The 18,548-nt window shown below is 51.4% G+C and overlaps 1 protein-coding gene across 3 annotated transcripts in view; it reads left to right on the top strand.

The window, feature by feature from the left end:
• RARB (retinoic acid receptor beta) overlaps positions 1 to 18,548 on the top strand; it is a 694,360-nt gene that overhangs the window by 661,022 nt on the left and 14,790 nt on the right. For all 3 annotated transcript variants that reach the window (XM_070239010.1, XM_001494115.6, XM_023620840.2), the window contains 2 exons: positions 2,818 to 2,978; positions 16,375 to 16,551. In XM_070239010.1, coding sequence (XP_070095111.1) covers positions 2,818 to 2,978; positions 16,375 to 16,551 — 338 coding nt within the window. The remainder of the gene's footprint in view (positions 1 to 2,817; positions 2,979 to 16,374; positions 16,552 to 18,548) is intronic.

Genomic DNA, 18,548 nt, shown 5'->3' with positions numbered 1-18,548 from the left:
CAAGTTTTGCGTGGACATATATTTCCTATTCTCTTGGGTGTATACCTAGGAGTGGAGCTGCTGGGTGGGCAGTAACTCTATGTTTAACTTTTTGGGGAACTGCCAGACTGTTTTCCTCAGGGCTCTGATTTGGAAGGACCCTCGTTGCTTAGACGTGACTTTCATGTTAGCTGAAGAAGAGAGTCCTGCCAGGGGCCTGGAAAGGAGGGGTCTGACCACCGGCACTGAGAGGCCGCAGCCTCCCCTCCGAGCCCCCCGGGGTCCCAGCCCTGTGCTACCCCTTCCTCCCTGCTTGTCTCTCCTTTGCTGGCCGTGTCGTTGGCATTCTCCCTGCTTGAAACCACACGGCCATCCCCCGCGTCCTCACCTCTTGGGATGGTCTGGGTGCCTGGGCCCTCTGCCCTGGAAAAGAGCACGTTTGAGGCTGAGTTACCGCACGCTGACTTTACCCACTCATTCTAGATCTGGAAACGTGCTGAGCCAAAGAACAGTGTCCTTTCAAAGTCCTCTGGAGAGGATTTCTCCTCAGACATGTCCACTTCCCTAGTAATAAGTGAGTCCAAGCAAGGAAAGAACTTGTCAGCTGTGCAAACTTGGGCACATTCTTTTTTTTTTTTTTTGAGGAAGATTAGCCCTGAGCTAACATCTGCCTCCAATTCTCCTCTTTTTGTTGAGGAACACTGGCCTTGAGCTGACATCTGTGCCCATCTTCCTCTACTTTATATGTGGGACGCCTACCACAGCATGGCTTGCCAAGCGGTGCCATGTCCACACCCGGGATCTGAACTGGCGAACCCCAGGCCGCTGAAGTGGAACGTGCACACTTAACCACTGTGCCATCGGGCCAGCCCCTTGGGTACCTTCTTTAGCCTCTCTGAGTCTCGGTTTCTTCATCTGTAAAATGGGTTTAAAATTGCCTCCCTGATAAGGGGATTAAGTGAGCCACTGTGGACACAGTTCCCAGTATAATGCTCAAGACACCCAAGAAACGTGAATTTTCACCCGGCTGCCCTCCCTCCAGGTCAGGTGGGAGCAGCTTATACCGACACAGGGATTTTTCAGAACCAATTGTTCCCTCGCCTTTTTTTCTCTCCCTCCCTCCCATCCCCATCTCTTTCCTTCCACCTTTTCTCCTCTCCCCATGCCTCTGTTTTACTCTGCCCTCAGCTCCAGCCCCAGACAGGGCCTTGAGAGCCTCACGCTGTAGACCCAGGAACTGCCAGTTCTCAGATGGCTCCGGGGGCCAAATCCTCTTAGGGCGGATCGGATTATGCCCTGGGTCATTTTGCAGCACAGATTCCCAGGTCATGGTGGTGGCACCCACAGTGAGGGAGTGTCCAGCCTGGCAGCCCCTGGGTCCCCAGGGAACGTGGACTCCCGAAGAGGGCACAGGGTCTAATTCTACCTGTCGGCCTCCCTGGGTTTCAGTTTCCTTCCCCAGGAGATCCTAGCCAGAGGCGGGGCCTTTGAGTGACACTCAGATTGCAAGTCACCTGAGGAGTCTGTGCCGGGAGAGGAAGCTGGGGTTTACAGATCACCCGGTGCCAGGGCAGACACACACCTGCTGAGGGTCCAGCGGGCCAGACAAGATGTGGGGGCAAAGGGCTGCAGATGAATAAGTGAACAAATGAGTGAATGAATTGGGTTCCAGGCTGAATATTCATAATGCATGGATTATTATTTTTAAGTAACTTTATAAATAACAAAAGACTACATAATTAATATAGAAAGTTTAAGAAGAGAAAAACAGGGACAAAAGCCATAATCCCATCACCTTTTTTTTTTCTTTTTTTTTTTAAGATTGGCACCTGAGGGGCCAGCCCCATGGCCAAGTGGTTAAGTTTGCACGCTCCACTTTGGTGGCCCAGGGTTTCACTGGTTTGGATCCTGGGCGAGGACATGGTACCGCTCGTCAGGCCACGCTGAGGCGGCACCCCACATGCCACAACTAGAAGGACATGCAACTAAAATATACAGCTATGTACTGGGGGGGTTTGGGGAGAAAAAGCAAAAGAAAAAAAAAGGAAAAAATTGGCAACAGTTGTTAGGTCAGGTGCCAATCTTTAAAAAAAAACAAAAAGATTGGCACCTGAGCTAACTGTTGCCAGTCTTCTTTTTTTTTTCTTCTCTCCAAAGCCCCCCAGTACATAGTTGTGTGTTCTAGTTGTGAGTGCCTCTGGTTGTGCTATGTGGGACGTGGCCTTAACATGGCCTGATGAGCAGGGCCGTGTCCGCCCCCAGGATCCGAACCAGTGAAACCCTGGACCACCAAGCGGAGCGCACAAACTTAACCACTCGGCCACGGGGCCTGCCCCATCCCATCACCTTTAAGATGAATTTCTTCAAAAGTGACAGTTCATTCAGAAAACTAAAAAGCAAAAAAACAGGGCTTAGTTAGGAATCACTGATTATGACCCCACTAGGGCCCTGTGCAGGGATGTGTCTCCCAGGCAAAAGTGGTTTCCTTGTAACGCCTCTCAGGCCATCCCCCCTGAAATTGGGGAATGTGCTTGGAAGAATCCTCTCTTCAAGGAACCGGACTACATAGAAAGTTCTCAGCCTTCGGGGTGAGCCTAAGCTTTCCTTGAGAGTGGGTTGGCACATGCGTGCACAGAAAGACAAGCCACCCTCTCTTCCCGGCCCTCCTGGCTGCCAGACCTCTTTTCTTGGGAGATGTGCTTCTAACACCTTTTCCCCCTGTTTCTGTTCCCAGTGTCAGCTGAGTCCAAGGCAGCATCAGGGGATGGAAACACCTAGCCCAGGCAGCGCAGGCCCAGTCATTAGTGACCCCTGGTCTGACTTCTCTCTCATTTCCAGCTGTCAGGAATGACAGGAACAAGAAAAAGAAGGAGCCTTCGAAGCAGGAATGCACGGAAAGCTATGAAATGACGGCTGAGCTGGATGATCTCACAGAGAAGATCCGAAAAGCTCACCAGGAAACCTTCCCCTCGCTCTGCCAGCTGGGTAAATACACCACGGTAAGAGACGCTTCCGCCTGGGGCTGCTGAGAGGATGGGTGCAGGCCCTGACGTGTACGCACTCACACATACCCACACTCACACTCATGCGCTCATTCTCTCTCTCTCCTGGGCCTGGCAGGGATGTCCACCCAAACTCAGCCCAGGACGTGCATGTGGTCTGAGTGGGGCCGGGAGCAGCCCCTCCCTAGGTGTGACAGTCTTCAGACAGTCACGGAGGAGGGTGGGTGTTTCCTGCGAGTCAGTCATGCGTACACTCACTCAAGAAGCACCAAGGGAGACTTCTATGCCAGGCTGCGCGTGAGGTGCCGGCGACATGAATGAGCAAGATATGGCTGCTGCTCTCAGGACTTATGGTCGGGTGAAGGAGGCAAGTAAAACAGAGAGGTGGTACGTGGGTTTTGACAGACCCCCATACAGAGCCCAGGGGGAACCCAGAGGTAACCCAGAGGGGCCTGTGTTCAATCTTTTAAACACACCCATCCACCTGTAAGATCCAACCAAGATTATGGAGGCCCTCCCCTGGCTTCAGAGAGGGTTTGTGTAAAACCCCTAAGCCAGGGCCCCGAAAAGCACAGGGCAGGCGGGAGCCTTCTCTAGGTCGGTGGGTGGTCCCCCTCGGCTCCGTCGCTTTCACTGAGGTTAGAAATAAATGGGGCCGGCCTGGTGGCGCAGTGGTTAAGTGCGCACATTCGGCTTCGGTGGCCTGGGGTTCGCCGGTTCAGATCCCGGGTGCAGACATGGCACCACTTGGCAAAAGCCATGCTGTGGTAGGCGTCCCACATATAAAGTAGAGGAAGATGGGCACGGATGTTAGCTCAGGGCCAGGCTTCCTCAACAAAAAGAAGAGGATTGGCAGCAGATGTTAGCTCAGGGCGAATCTTCCTAAAAAAAGAGAGGAGGGGAGGGAGAGAAAGTGGAATCAAAAACTAGGAAGCATATGGGGGCTGGTCTGGGATGTGACAGTAGAGACGTCGTGAGGTATTTTAATTTTTTAAAGTGGTTTTTGCATGCATTATGTTTACTGATATATATTCCCAGTGCGTGGCACAGAATAAGGTATTCAATAAATATTTGTTGAAGAGTAAATGAATATAACTAGAATGTTGTTCTGGCCTCTTTCAGTGGCTTATGTTGCTTGCCTAAGATGCTAGTAAATGTACATTTTAAAAAATCCAAATATTGCAGCATTTGCTGGGTTGGTGACTGGTGTGCCAGAAAGCAGAATAGTAGGAAAAGTCATGAGGATAAAAAGATGAAATGGTGATGCCAGAAAGAAAAATGAATAGGGAGATGAAGGGCTGGTGAGCACTTCTTCGGGAGCACGCTGTCACGCATTTGGGTGTTGCTGTCACAATTTTATCTGTAAAACAGGAATGGTGACCAGGAGTAGGCCCACAGGGTTTGCTGTGGAAATTGATACTGGAACATGCCAGGGTGGCTTCTGAGGTGAGCATGAGGCAGCTGGGCTGCTGAGGCTGCACAGGTTGGTGGCACCAGCTTCTGAAGGCTGGCACTGGAGTTGGACAGGCAGGTCCCCGGGCGAAACCAAAGACCTTGACTCAGGAAGCAGAGGGAGAACCTGGAGCAGTGCTTCCCAAACCTCAATGTGCTTACAAAGCACCTGGCAATCTTTTTAAAATGCAGGTTCTGATTCGGCAGGGCTGGGGCAGGGCATTTCAACAAGCCCCCAGATGCTGCTGATGCTGCTGGGCTGCAGGACACACTCTGAATAGGAAAGGCCATGAACTGTACTTTGAGTTGCCAGACCCAGGACGACCATCCGGGGCCCACCCAGGCCCTTGGTGTCAGGGAGAAGGAGGGATGCTGACATGCCCCACCTGCCAACCTGTGTAGCTGTTGACCTAGCCTGCCAGGCTGAGGGAGATGCTTAACTAGCAGGCGAGCACCCACTGAGCTTGGGGAGCACCATCTTAGCCCAGAGCAGACACAGTGCAGGACAGGCTGGACACCATAGGCAGCCTTCATTTTCACCTGGAAGGTGAAGCAGGCCCACCAACCATGAGGCAGTGGTTAGTAACACCACATATCAAGAGCAAGGGCGCTAGAACTACATGAATGTGGCTTAAATCCTGCTCAGCCACCGATCAACCATGTGACTCTGCACGAGTTATTTAACTTCTTGGTACTGCAGAGAAGTAAAATGATTAATAACCTAGGAGCGTATCATTTACTCCTTTTAGAAATATTGATTGATTGCCAACGATATTCTAGGCACTGTATCGGGTTAAGTATCTAGGTGAGTGCATCCTGACCCCAGAAACAAGGAAATGGACTCAGGAGGGGCCATGGGAAAGGACAGAAGGAGCAGAGGAGAGGGAACAGGTGCTCTGGAATGGGGGCGTTGAGAGCGGGTGGGAGGTAAGAATTTAAAAGCCTTGCAGAGTCGAGAATGCCCACTGAGGAGTTTGCATTTCAGTCTGCAAATGATGGAGAGAACGCAACAGTTTGTGATCAGAAGTCTTTATTATTGTTATCATTATTATTTTAGCTAATATTCATGGAGCATTTACCAGGTACCGGGGACCACGCTAAGTACTCGAAATATGTTAGTTCTTTCACTCCTTGCAAGGACTCTAGGCGGTGGGAATTGATGCTCCCATGTTATAGATGAGTAAACTGAGGCTGAATATTATTGTCCCGATATTTCCTATGAGTAAATTGAGGTGTAGAGGTGCTAAATACCTTTCCCCGTGTCTCATAGCCAGCAAGTGGGACTGGACCGTGACTGGACATTCTGACTCCGGGGCAGCCCTTTGAACCACGAAGTCATGCTCAGGATGCATCCAGAGGGTGGTTGACAAGGTAGAATGGCAGCAGGAGCCATTGGGCATCTCGTTAGGAGGAGGTGGCTATTATCCAGGAATAAATCAAACCTTTAGCTCCAAAAAAGACAGAATAAAAGAGAACAATCAGAGTAGGAAGGGCTTCCTGGAAGTGGAAACTTTTGAGCCGGGTCGTGAGGTGAGAGACATTATATGACACTCCCGGGGATCATTTGCTACTCCATCAGAGGTCCCCTCCCCTCTTCCCCAGCTGGGGGTATCTTAGTGTGGCCTAATCAGTCGCCCAGATGCTGACTTACATGGCAGCCAGGTGGAATGGCGCCCGCTGTAGTCTGGAAGAGGGTGAGCAAACACAAAGTATACCATTTGCCCCCTCCTAGAACACACGCCCTGGTGTGGCCTGGCTTCCTACAGGGCCGGGAACCAAAATGCTCCTTCAGGACAGTCCTCCCTCTATCAGTCAGCACAGCTCCTTCCCACCCCAAAAGCCAGCCAGGGGTTCTGGTCAGCCTCACCACGGGCTCCCTCTGAAATCCGATGGCCTCTCCTTTTGGATTCTCATTACGCCATAGGTCAGAATCCACCTGCTTCCAGGCCAGTGAGGCTGCCTGCCCAGCCCTCTTCAAGATTCAAGGGGGGCTGTCAGGACCCTGTCCTTGTCCCCATGGCTCAGACTTCAAGCTCCGGTGACCATGCCCAAAGGCTTTCTGTGGCTGCCAGAGCTGCTTGGCTCACACCTGGGGCATTGACACTCCTGGGAGCAGCCCCCACCCAGTGACAGGTGGAACCTGATAGGTGATGCCCCAGGGGCAGGATACCTCTTAGGCGGTCTCTAACCACCTCCCAGAGTTCCCCAACAAGATGGAACCCCAGGTGCCCACGGGATGACCTTCACTGGCAGCCTCCCCTTCCCAGACCCCCTTCCCCACTCCTCCTCCCGTGTTTCCTGGGATCTCTTCCCAAGTCAGCTGCTTGCTCTCAAATCCTAGTGTCAGGGTCTGCTTCTGGACCAAACGGGGCTTCCCTGAGGGCCTCCGGGGCCCCTTCCCTTCACCTCTGTTTGGGGACGAGACACCATCAGTCCCTAACTGGGGCCTGTCGTCCTAAGCACTTTGAGAGGACTTTCTGCACCTCTTTTGATCCAGCAGGGAGAATAGAAATACAGGTCCATCTCCAGAGGGTGGTCCTCAACTCCGGGGCAACCAGGCGTCCTTCCAGAGCACACTGCCCATTCGCGGGGTCCAGGCTGCTCTAAGAGTCTCTCATCTGGCTCTTCTCTTTATTTCTACTCTCTGTACACAAATCTAGCTCTGTTTTTGTTGTAAGCAACTTCCAGTCCTTTCCGGAAGTAGGTGGGGTATAAATAAGTAACAGCAGCCGTAACACATTCTCTGCAAGCGCTTGATTCCGAGCTGAGCGTTTTGATGCAGAGCTTTTTTTAGATAGGCAGTTGCTCCCACTGCAAGGAAACTTCCTGCCATCTTCACCAGCCTGGCATCCCTGGCAGATGCCTTTGGAATAAGTGGGCAGAGAGGAATTAAAAAGGCAGCTAGCCACCCACCTACAGATCTTTGAAAGACTGGTTTCTTTTTCATCCCTAATTAGGGTACATTTGGAACAAATGGACAGGCCCCAGGAGGCAGCAGGAATGGGTCAGGGAGGCAGAAACATATGGCCCACCCACCTCCATGCCCAAGTCCAGGCAGGACACTCACCTACGAGCTTCAGAGCTAGTCTCCCCATGACCCCCCTCCAGTGACCCCCCACAAGAAACAAGGGGGTCCATGTGGAAGGGTGGAAGGCAGGAGAGTGGCTATGTATAGATGAGCTCTCCCAAATAGGTTGAAGGAGCGAACCAGAGGAAACGTCCCAGACCTCAGGATCCTTCCTCTGCTTCCTTAGGTCGAACCCTAGGCTATGTCATTTGGGCTTTAGGGCCTCATAGACCCAGGTTCAAATCTTGCCTTTGTTACTTAGAAGTGTGACCTTAGAATTATCCTTTGAGCCTCAGCTCCCTCATCTGTATCCTGGGATTTGAATAGTACCTACCTCATGGGGTTGCTGGGAAGAAGGTTAAATGAGAAAAATATATCAGAGCACCTTGTACACTTTCCAGCACAGAAATGTGCAAAATGGGCAAGTCTCCTCCTCTTGATCCTGTTAGGAGTGCCTTGTCATTTTTCAGAGCCGCGTGCCCGGGTTCTGGAAAAGGAATGTAGTGGGTGGGAAGGCGAGGCAGGTTCCAGGCGACACAGCCCCGGCCTAGGCTGTCTGCTCTGCACCACGTCTGCTCCCACATCCCGCTGCTCTGCCACGTGCAGCTTTTCATCACCTTGCAGAGCTTGATGGGACATAAGCTGCCCTCCGAGGGGCTCATGAAGTTGAGCTATGGAGATTTAAGGGGCCCTTAATCTACTCAGAAAAATGACCACCAACAGGATCATTAAACCACCAAAAGACTTTCCAGGAGACCGGTGCTTTAGAAAAAGAAGGATGTTGTAGACAGTTGCGGCCATTTGTGGACGTGGCTTTTGTTTTAGAAAGCTAACACTGTGATCAGCCAGCAAATCAGAACCTGAAACTCGGGAGGTCAGCCTCCCAGGAGAGAGGCACCTGCGGGCGTGGAAGATCAGGGAGTCCAGAGGCCTGAGTTCTAAGCCCCGCTCTGCCACCTCACAGTTGTCTGACCTTGAACCAGCCCTTGACTTCTCTGAGCCTGTTTCTTGCCAGTAGCCACACCTGCTCTGTTGTACCACCTAGACCCTTCTTTCATTTTGCAGCAGTCACTGCATACCTACAGTGTGAGTTTCCTAGGGCCGCCGTAACAAAGTACCACAAACTGGGTGGCATAAGATGACAGAACCGTGTTGTCTCCGTTCTGGAGGCTAGAAGTCCAAAGTCAGGGTGTCGGCAGAGCCAGGCTCCCTCTGATGGCTCTAGCGGCGAATCTTCCTTGCTTCTCACAGCTTCTGAGGCTGGAAGACAGCTTTTGGCGTCCTTGGCTTGTACGTGCATTACTCCAATCCTGTCTTCATGTGGCCGTCTTCTTCCAGTGTGTCTTCATACCATCTTCCCTCAGTGCATGTCTCTCTCCGAATTTCCCCTTTTTATAAGGGCACCAATCACATTGAATTAGGGCTCACCATAACGACCTCATTTTAAGTCAATTATCTCTGTAAAGACCCTATTTCCAAAAAAAGGTCACGTTCTGAAGTACTAGGGGTTAGGACTCCAGTATTTTTTTTGGGGGACACAATTTAGTCCATGACACCTACTGAGTCCAGAATCGGAGGCACAGACATTTACCCTCCCAAGCTCACAGGCTCTTTGGTAAAGTCCTGCTGAAAAGCAAATGTTGTCACGTGTTTTGTGAGCTTTTAGAAACCTCTGGCACACACATCCTAAGTTCTCATCTTTCAAAGAAAAATCTTCTCTAGGCACTGTGCTAAGTAAGTACCCAGGATCTTACTGGGTGGTAGAAAAACAAAAAGACATTCCCAGCCAAGGGACTAGCGTGAGCGTGGCCGGGAGTTTTGTAGAGAGGACTGGATGGGAGGGGAATGCAAAGTGTGAGGGGACAGGTGAGGGCTGGCTGTCAGGGCCTTCTTATGCTGGAATGAGGTGTGTGAACAGTAGCCACAGGGAGCCAAGGGGGCTTCCGGTCAGGAGAAGCAGTTCTGAGGGGTGGCCCCTGGCTGCTTTGGGCTTGGCCGGAAGGCACAGCTTATGTTCTTTCTTAGACATGCCCCTGTGTTCCAGAAGCCATCAATGGCCCCTCATGGCAGCTGAGACTGCCCCACGATCTAGCCTCTCTTGGACATCCTCTGAAACTCTGATCTCTACCCTCCATCCTACCCCTGCGTTCCACCAAGTTCCCTGGATCTCTGAGACCACCAGGGAGGAGGGCGCCCCTCCAGGCTGGTGTCCCAGCCCAGCAGGGGTCAGGAGCACCCCTAAACCATTGCCTTCAGGGGACTCACACAGCATCACCCTTGCTTCTAGCTAGACTTTCAGGAAACACGTAGAGTGGTAGAGACCTTCTCTCCTGCCCCCTTGGCATTGCCCACTGCTTAGAGCCCTTTCTCCCCATGGGCTGTGCCAAGCCATGAAGACAGTGCCTATCTTTCCACCTGTAGTTCAGGGTGGCTGCCAGGCTGCCTTCTCCCTACCTGTTGGAAGCTTCCACTTCTGAGGAGAATGCTGCATGTGTGCTAAAGGGCCTCTATGTGTCATCCTCCCACTGGACAACATACGCCAGCTGGGACGTTCCTAAGGCCATGTTGCCCTAGTGCCTAGATATGTGTTTGCTGACTACGAAGAGATGTTGGCCTGGCACATAACATTCTCTTCAGAGTAGTACTGGGGATCTTTTAGCCACCTCATGGAAGCACCCAGAGTTTCCAACCAGAAGGGAGATCACAAATGCAAGAACAGGCTTTAGGAGACAAAATTCAGACCAGGAAGTAGAATGATGACTGCAAGCGTGGCATGTGGGGATGCTGCCTCAGCGTGGTTTGATGAGCAGTGCCATGTCTGCGCCCAGGATTCGAACCAATGAAACACTGGGCCGCCTGCCCCGGAGCACGCGAACTTAACCACTCGGCCACGGGGCCAGCCCCTCTTTATTTCTTTTAAGAAATTTCGCATTTCCTTCTTAGCTGAAAAGGAACAACAAACCCCCTGATTAAACCATTGTAGCACCCAGGAGCCGCCACAAATGGGGTTTTAAAGATACTGGGATTCTGTCTCCATTTGTAGGTCTCGCTCTGAAAGTAATGCCAGTCAGAAAAGCAGCACGTGGCAGCGGAGAGCAAAGTAGGCAAAAGAAAGGGATCCATTTGCGTGGCCAAAATGGCCATTTAATTGGATTTCATAGAAGAGTTGGGCTTTTTTGCTGCTAACGATGGGCCCGGGGGCCACGCAGGCGGGTCTCCCTCCATCTGGACCGCTGCTGCACAGCATTCTGGGAAGGCAGGTTGAGGCTCCTGCCTGGAGATGGGCTTCCACCCGAGAGGAGGCTGCTGGGGAAGGAGATCATGGAGGGAGGAGGCCATGGAGGGAGGAGCACACGTTGGGAGGAGGCCATGGAGGGAGGAGGCCAGGAGGAAGGTGTGTGAGTTTGAGAAAGCCCTGCCCCTCACCTTCTGCTTTGCCTGTGCTCCCCACTAGCTGCCGGCAAGGGCCTCTCCCCTCCACCCCTTGTTCTCCCTCTGCCCGCTCCCTCCCTCCCCCTGGCTTCAGAAAGGCTGCTGAAAACCCACCCTTCCCCCTGAGCCCCCCATAACCACTCTCATTACCAACCCAAACAGGCCGAGCTCTCCATTTGCCACAGCTGGAAGATAATATATAAGCCATTTTAAACCTCCTGCCTCTGAATCTGGCCACCAGTATAATAAAACACCCGGTTATTTTGTGTTTTATGAACTGCCTCTTCCCTTCAGTTTGCATAATAGTGAGTGAGATTTACATGCCGTTAAGACGGCTGTGCATTATTTTTAATAGAAGGTACGACAGGCTTCTCTCCCTCAGCCCGTGCATGATGAAGTAACCTCCGAGATGCTGATGAAGATTTCGTTCACACTCGCTGGGTCGGGGCAGTGCCTTTTTTTCCAGATGGATACTCTATTGTAAAACGACTTCCCGCCACACGCTCGCCTCGCTGTCCCTCTTCCGTGTCATCTTCCTCCGAACTGGATAAACTGCCCATTAAATTTAATTACAGCCCAACCGGCCGCATGTCTTGATCTTGTCCCCCCGAGTGTACTGCATTCCACCAAGGTCCTTGAGGAAGGAATAAAATAAATCTGGAGAAGGCATGCCTGCTTTCCGCAAGGAATGTTGTAGAAGGCAATGTTGGCCACCACCTTTTTTTAGGGCTTCTAAACTTCCTCTCAGGTTTTCCTCCCCAACATTCAAAACAAAATCTTGATATCATTGACCCTGTGGACTGGTTTTCACTGAGGCCAGGAACTACAGGTTTGGGTTTGGGACATGTGGTACATGGTACTGAACTGTTTCCATTTGTCAGCGGCCTGGGGAGCCTGGATGGTTCAGATCTGCCCCCAGAAGCAGCAGAGGCCTCACGAGCAGGCCTTGGCCATGGCCCAGGAGACTCATCCTCAAAATGTTAGTCGTCGCGAGACATTTTCAACAAGCAAGGACTTGCAGGACCTTCATTCGCTCATTGATTCATTCAGCCAGTGTTTACTGAGCCCCTGCTAGGTGGCAGGCCCTGTTCTGGATGCTGACAACACGGCCACAACAAAGCCAACAAGGAGCCCCTGTATAAATGAGGATATGATTGAGGGTCTTAGGGGAGGTCATGCTGTAAACAGAGCTGGATGGGAGCAGCTGGACTGCGGGGTGGGAGGGGACCATGATTTTCAATAGAACAGTCAGGGAGGGCTCAAAATAAAGTGACATTTGATCAGTTCTCGAAGGAATGAGGGAGTCCATCCTGTAGCTCTCTGGAGGAAGAGCAATCCGGGTGGAGGGAACAGCCAGGGCAAAGACCCAGAGGCAAGAGGATGCTCCACTTGTTCAGATAGACTCGTGCAGCTGGGATGGAGTGAGCTAAGGGGAGAATGGGAGGAGACGAGGTCAGAGGGCAGGGGCTGGGCCGGGGAGGGCCTTGCAGACCAATGAAAGGACTTTGGCCTTTAGTCTGAGTGAGATGAGAAAGCATCGGAAATTTTGAGTGGTGCAGTGACTTGCTCTGACTTGCATTTTAAAAGGATCCCTCTTGGGGCCAGCTCCGTGGCCAAGTGGTTAAGTTCGTGCGCTCCGCTGCGGCAGCCCAGGGTTTGGATCCTGGGCGCGGACATGGCACCGCTCGTCGGGCCACGTTGAGGTGGCGTCCCACATCCCACAACTAGAAGGACCTGCAACTAAGATATACAACTGTGTATCGGGGCAGTTGGGGAAATAAAAAAAAAAAAAAGGATCCCTCTTTCCTTTGCTAAGAAGGTACTGCTAGGAGGCCAGGATGGAATGAGGGAGACGGTCTGGAGGCTGTTGCAGTAATCCAGGCAGGAGGTGATGGTGGCTCAGACCAGGAGGGTGGCAGTAGAGGTAGGACCTTTCCTTTAAGTCTTGACAGTTCTTTGAGGGGAGAGTGTGAACCTCTCAGACCTAAACCATCTTAAGCTACAACTGGACAATAGTCAGAATTCTTCCTGTTGCAGGTGATAGAAACCAAACTGAGATCAACTTAGATTTAAAAAAAATCCTGTTGTGGATCAGGCATGGCTGGATCCAGCAGCTCAGTATGTTCAGGACAGGACCCGTCTTCCTCTCTCTTTCCGTTGTTCATCTCAGCTTTCCTCTGCATTGGCTTCAATTTTAGGGAGGCCTTCTTCTCCTGGTGGCCCCTGAACGCTCCTGGCAACTCTCACTGACAGAGAGCTCTGCTTCCCCAAGTGTTCCAACCAAAGTCTCAGAACTGAGCCTCCTTGGCCTGCTCTGGGTGACCTGCTCTTCTCCGAACCAATCACTGTGGCCAGGAGAAGGGACCGCTCTGATTAACTAGACCAGAGTCGGGTGCCCTCCCTGCTCTTGAGGGAGTTAGGGAGCCCCACTCAAACCCCAAGAGCCGGGAGGGAGAGAGGAGCCATCCCCCAGATGACTCCAGAGGGGAGAGGGGGATGGCAGGAAGGCAGAGACACAAGGTGGCCGTTTAACTCCTTTCACACTGGAGATCCTGCTCTAGAGATTACGGAAAGAAAAGAAAAAAAAATCCAAAAACACTTTCTTGGGTATGTTGGAGTGTGAGCCTAGCAAAGGTTGAGACCTTCAGTAATTTCTGGCAAGTTCTTAGTGGTGTTCTATTTCCTGTCTGTGCTGTGAGCATCCTCTTTACTGCTTACATGAGGAAAGATGGGTGGAGGCTTGTCATGGGCAGTGGAGTGGGGCCCAGTATGGGGACTGTGCTGGCCAGGTCACCTCTGCATGGGAGGACAGCCACTGCTGTGGGCCGAACCCTCTGGCAGTCCGTGGGCAAGTGGGGGTGATGAGAGAAGGGGTCCAGCACTGATCAGACCCCCCGAACACACCAGGCACCATTTGCTTCCTTTCCTCTGGGATCCTAGCTAATCCTCCAGGCAGCTTGTGAGGGCAGGTGATATATATCACTCTTTACAGACAGGGGGACTGAGGCATGAAGAAAAGCCATCGCTTGCTGGAGGTCAAACCTGTCAGCTGAGTAGGGAAAAGGCCAGGTTTGGGGATCACATGGACCTGGGATCCACTTCCACCCCTCCTTGGCAAGTTACCTCACCTCTCTGAGACGAACTTTCCACATCTTACAGCGAAGCTGCCGACAGCCCCTTCCTCATTGGGTGGCTGTGGGGTTCAGTGACGTGGGGAGTGAAGGCGCGGGTGAGGCCTGCTGTGGGCAGTCTCCTAATGCAGCAGCCATTTCCCCGCTAGGCTGGCAGCTTGCTAAGGGTGAAGGGGGGTCTGGTGTGTTCAGCTGTTAACCCAGCTCTGGCTGCGTGGAGGTGGGTGAGGAAACATCCCTGGAACGAAGGGAGGGAGGCAGATGAATAGGTAAATGACTCTTCATTTGAATGGATGGAGGAACCCAGCCAGTAGGTGGCCCAGGTTTGGACTGAAATCAGGTAACCTTCTCATAGGGAGGAGAGGAAGGGTCCCCTCAAGTTATTTTGTGGCTGTCAAAAGACTTAGGGTCCTGGGACCGGCCCACTGGCATAGTGGTTAAGTTTGTGCGCTCCGCTTCGGCAGCCCAGGGTCTGCAGGTTCGGATCCCAGGCACAAACCTGGCACTGATTGTCAAGCCATGCTGTGACGGCATCCCATATAAAACAGAGGAAGATTGGCACAGATGTTAGCTCAGGGCCAATCTTTCTCACAAAAAAAATAAAAATATCAAGACTTGGCGTCCTGAGTAGAAGCTGCTGAGGGACTGGAGGCTGGTCCTTCCTGGGAAAACACAAGGAGAAACAGGTGTTACCTCAGGATCAGTCCCTCTTCATGCTGCCCACAACGGGTCCCCTTGGCTTCCTGCCAGGACATGCCCATGGAGGCTGGTCCTGCCTCTCTGGCCAAAGCCTGGGCCTGGCAGTGGGACAAGGGGCGTCATGAGAGGCAGGCATGTGGCCACCGCCACACTGAGGACCTCCAGAGAGTCTAAACTTTGTTGTTGTTGCATTTTGTTTTTTCTTTTAACTATCATTGTCACTTTTCTTTATGTTTATGAAAAATTGCTAATGCAGAGAGAATGGAGTAGTGAACGCCTGTGATTACTCCACAGCCAGTGGTGTTTCATCATCCATCGGCCCTCACACGCGGTCTCTCCGTCACATATTATATGGAAAAATGGAAGTCAGTTACAAACATCCCATTTGGTCGCTAAATATTTTAATGTGTTCTCAATGACAGAAACTTCTGCAAACAAAAGCATAACAGCAATGCTATCGTTACTCCTGAAATAAAATTCACATCTCAAATCCCTTAGTATCTCAAATTTCTAGTTTTCTCATATATGTCACAATTTCTTCAGTTTATTTATTTGAATCAGAATTCAGATAAGGTCTATACCTTGTAATTGGTTAATAAGTCTCCTAAAAATATTTTTTCCTGAGTCAAGTTTATTGGGGTATAATTTACGTAATATAAAATTTATCTTCTTTAAAGGTATAGTTTGATGAGTTTGACAAAAGTGTACGGTCCTGTAACCACCACCTAGTCGAGATGCAGGATGTTTTTATCATTCCAGAAAGTCCCCTCCTGCACCCATGTGGTCCACCACCCCGCCCCCCAGCCCCTGGACACCACTGATCTGTTCTCTGTCACTGTCATTTGCCGTTTCCAGAGTGTCATGTAAATGGCATCGTTCTGTGTGTAGGCTTGTGTGTCTGTCTGCCTTCTTTCCCGTTGTCTGATGCTTCCGAGGTTCCCCCTTGTTCAGCATTGTCATCGATCAGTGTTTCCTTTGTTGTTACTGCCCTTCAGCATCCATTGCTTGGTTGTGGCACAATTTGTCCATTCATCGCTTAATGGGCATCTGGGTTGAGTCACTTTTAATCCGTAGGTTTCTCTTTCCATTTCTTTTTTTCCCCTTTCAATGTATTTGTGGAAGAAACCAATTCATTGGTTTTATGGGGTCTCCCGCGTTCTGGATGTTGACAGTCGGTCCCCCGTGGTATAGTTTACCGTGTTCCTCTGTCTTCTGGATTTCTTGTGCTTAGGTCTAAAGGCTCACTCTGATCCTGGTTTGCCTGTTTCATAGATGGTGGTGTGGGTTTCCCTCAGGACACTTAAATGACAGGCTGCCTCTTTTTAAGATCTTAGCCACCACGGATAGACAATGCCTAGAGCCGTTAATTCATCAGTTATGAAACAGTGACTCTTCCTTCCACCATTCCTTCATTTATCATCTGTTACTTGATCCTTCAGTGGTACACAGATAAAATTTTGAGCATTTTTCAAAGACAAATTCAAGCTAAAAACTCAGCCACCCCACCAGGAAACTCACTGATCCACACTGAAGTGTCAGTGCATTAACAGGAAACGTGTTGAGTTCCCCGCCTTCTCAGAAACTGCCCCTGATGGTGTTCTCTCCCTCTTAGAATTCCAGCGCTGACCATAGAGTCCGACTGGACCTGGGCCTCTGGGACAAATTCAGCGAACTGGCCACCAAGTGCATTATTAAGATCGTGGAGTTTGCTAAGCGTCTGCCGGGCTTCACTGGCCTGACCATCGCAGACCAAATCACCCTGCTGAAGGCCGCCTGCCTGGACATCCTGGTAAGTGCCCTTCTGAACTCTCAGTCAGGGGCTTGGGGTGGGGACAAGGGGACTGAGATGCTTGAAGATCTCCAGAGGCTTCGGTTCTGCCAGCCTCTTGTCCTGCTGTTTCTGCTGCACCCCGGGTCCCATCTTCCCCGCCTGAATCTTAGTTTGATTGCCCAAGACTCAGAGAACCTTCCTACCCTCTCTACCCAGTATGGGAACCCCCTCTACATGACCTTGGGGGAGGGCCCAGCCAGTGTCTGTCACAGGCCTTCGGTGATGGCTTGCTGACCCCTAACCCCTTCTGTGGGCCAGCGCTGTAGGACTTTAAAAGGCCGTCAGGATTCTCCAGGCTAAACCGACTGGAGGTGGCACAGAGCACCCTGCTCTACCCGCTGACTTCACACCACCTCCATCAGTGGCCCTGGGAGAATCCCTTCCTTCTGTGGACCTCAGTTTCCCAAACTGTGCAAAAGGGAATCTGTGATGCCCCTCTGCTCCCTCCTATTCTCACACTGTGTCTTCTACAGCCCTAAAGAGGGTAGGACACTGTCACACCTTGTCCTTGGAGGGTCTCTGCTGGCTAGACATCCACCTACTCTCTCCCTATTGAGGCTTCAGGGATGGTGTGATCAATCCTGAGTGGGACCGTTTCCTCAGGCAGAGAAGCAGCTCCTGTTAGAGGCAGCAGGGATGTGTCCTGCCTGGGGGTGTGTATGCTGATAGTCCTCTGGTGGCAGTGGGAGGGAAGGCTGTCCCCCGGGCCTGCATCAGAATATAGGGAAAGTAGGGGCCAGCCCAGTGGCACAGCAGTTAAGTTCACACATTCCGCCCCAGGGTTTGCCAGTTCAGATCCCGGCTGCGGACCTGTGCACCGCTTGTCAAGCCATGCTGTGGCAGGCGTCCCACATATAAAGTAGAGGAAGATAGGCATGGATGTTAGCTTAGGGCCAGTCTTCCTCAGCAAAAAGAGGAGGATTGGCAGCAGATGTTAGCTCAAGGCTAATCTTCATGAAAAAAAAAAGGAAAAGAAAATAGGGAAAGTAAAGTTAGCTGTTGAGGTTATTTAAAAGCATAGATTTTTCTTTTTATTACACCCTTCATGGCTTTGGGTATAAACCATTGTGCAAAGCAAATACAGTTGCTCAGTATAATTAAACACACACACACACACGCAATCCTGCCCCAGAGGAGAGAGGACTCTGGACAGGGGAGTTGTGCAAGAAGCTTGAATGTCTGTGTGTCTTTCCATTTGCTGGTTGGATCTTAGCAGGAGTGGTCATAGTTACTCAGTAACCGCCAGGCGCGAGGCATCCTGAGAGCATTTATGGTATTTTTTCTTCTCCTAAAATCACAGGGTCAGGGATGAACCTAGGAACATTCAGAAAAACTGAAGCCCAGAATAGCATAGCCTGTCACACACCTGCACCCTGCAGAGTCTCCAGCCTCAGCTCTTTAGAGCCTCACACAACTCTGTGAGCCTGGGGGTGGGAATTCAACCCTCGAGATAAGGAGCTGGAGGCTTGAGGGGTCACCCAGTGCTGGGGCCGAAACTCCAGACCCAAATCTCTCAACTCCAAAGCTGTGAGAGGCGGTGCAGACATGAGAGGATTAGAAGCATAGACGGGGCTGGTGTTAGAGGTGTGGGCCACAGGGAGAGCCAGGCAGACCACCGGAGATTGATAGAAGCAACTTGGGCAAATCAATCGTGATGTTAATAATGAGCTGGTAGGATATTGAACAGCAAAGCCCAAGCTTTTTAATGCTTTCCTCACCAGTGCGTCAAGTGTGGTGCTCCACAGAATTTCACCTAAGCCTCACAAAACCCCCCAGGATGTTAGTAGAGAGTGGAGTTACCGCCACATGATGACAGGGGCCCCAAAGGCCTAGAGTGGCTGAGTGATGTTTGAGGCAAGTCAGTGTCTTCTCCAGGGGATGCTGTGGAATTCTGGCTCCTCTGCATCATGCAGCCACCCAGCAGGGCCCAGAGCTTTCCCGATGATTGGGCTCTG

This window comes from Equus caballus, chromosome 16, assembly GCF_041296265.1.
Source record: "Equus caballus isolate H_3958 breed thoroughbred chromosome 16, TB-T2T, whole genome shotgun sequence".
Lineage (NCBI taxonomy): Eukaryota > Metazoa > Chordata > Mammalia > Perissodactyla > Equidae > Equus > Equus caballus.
This window is presented reverse-complemented; position numbering and strand designations above follow the sequence as displayed.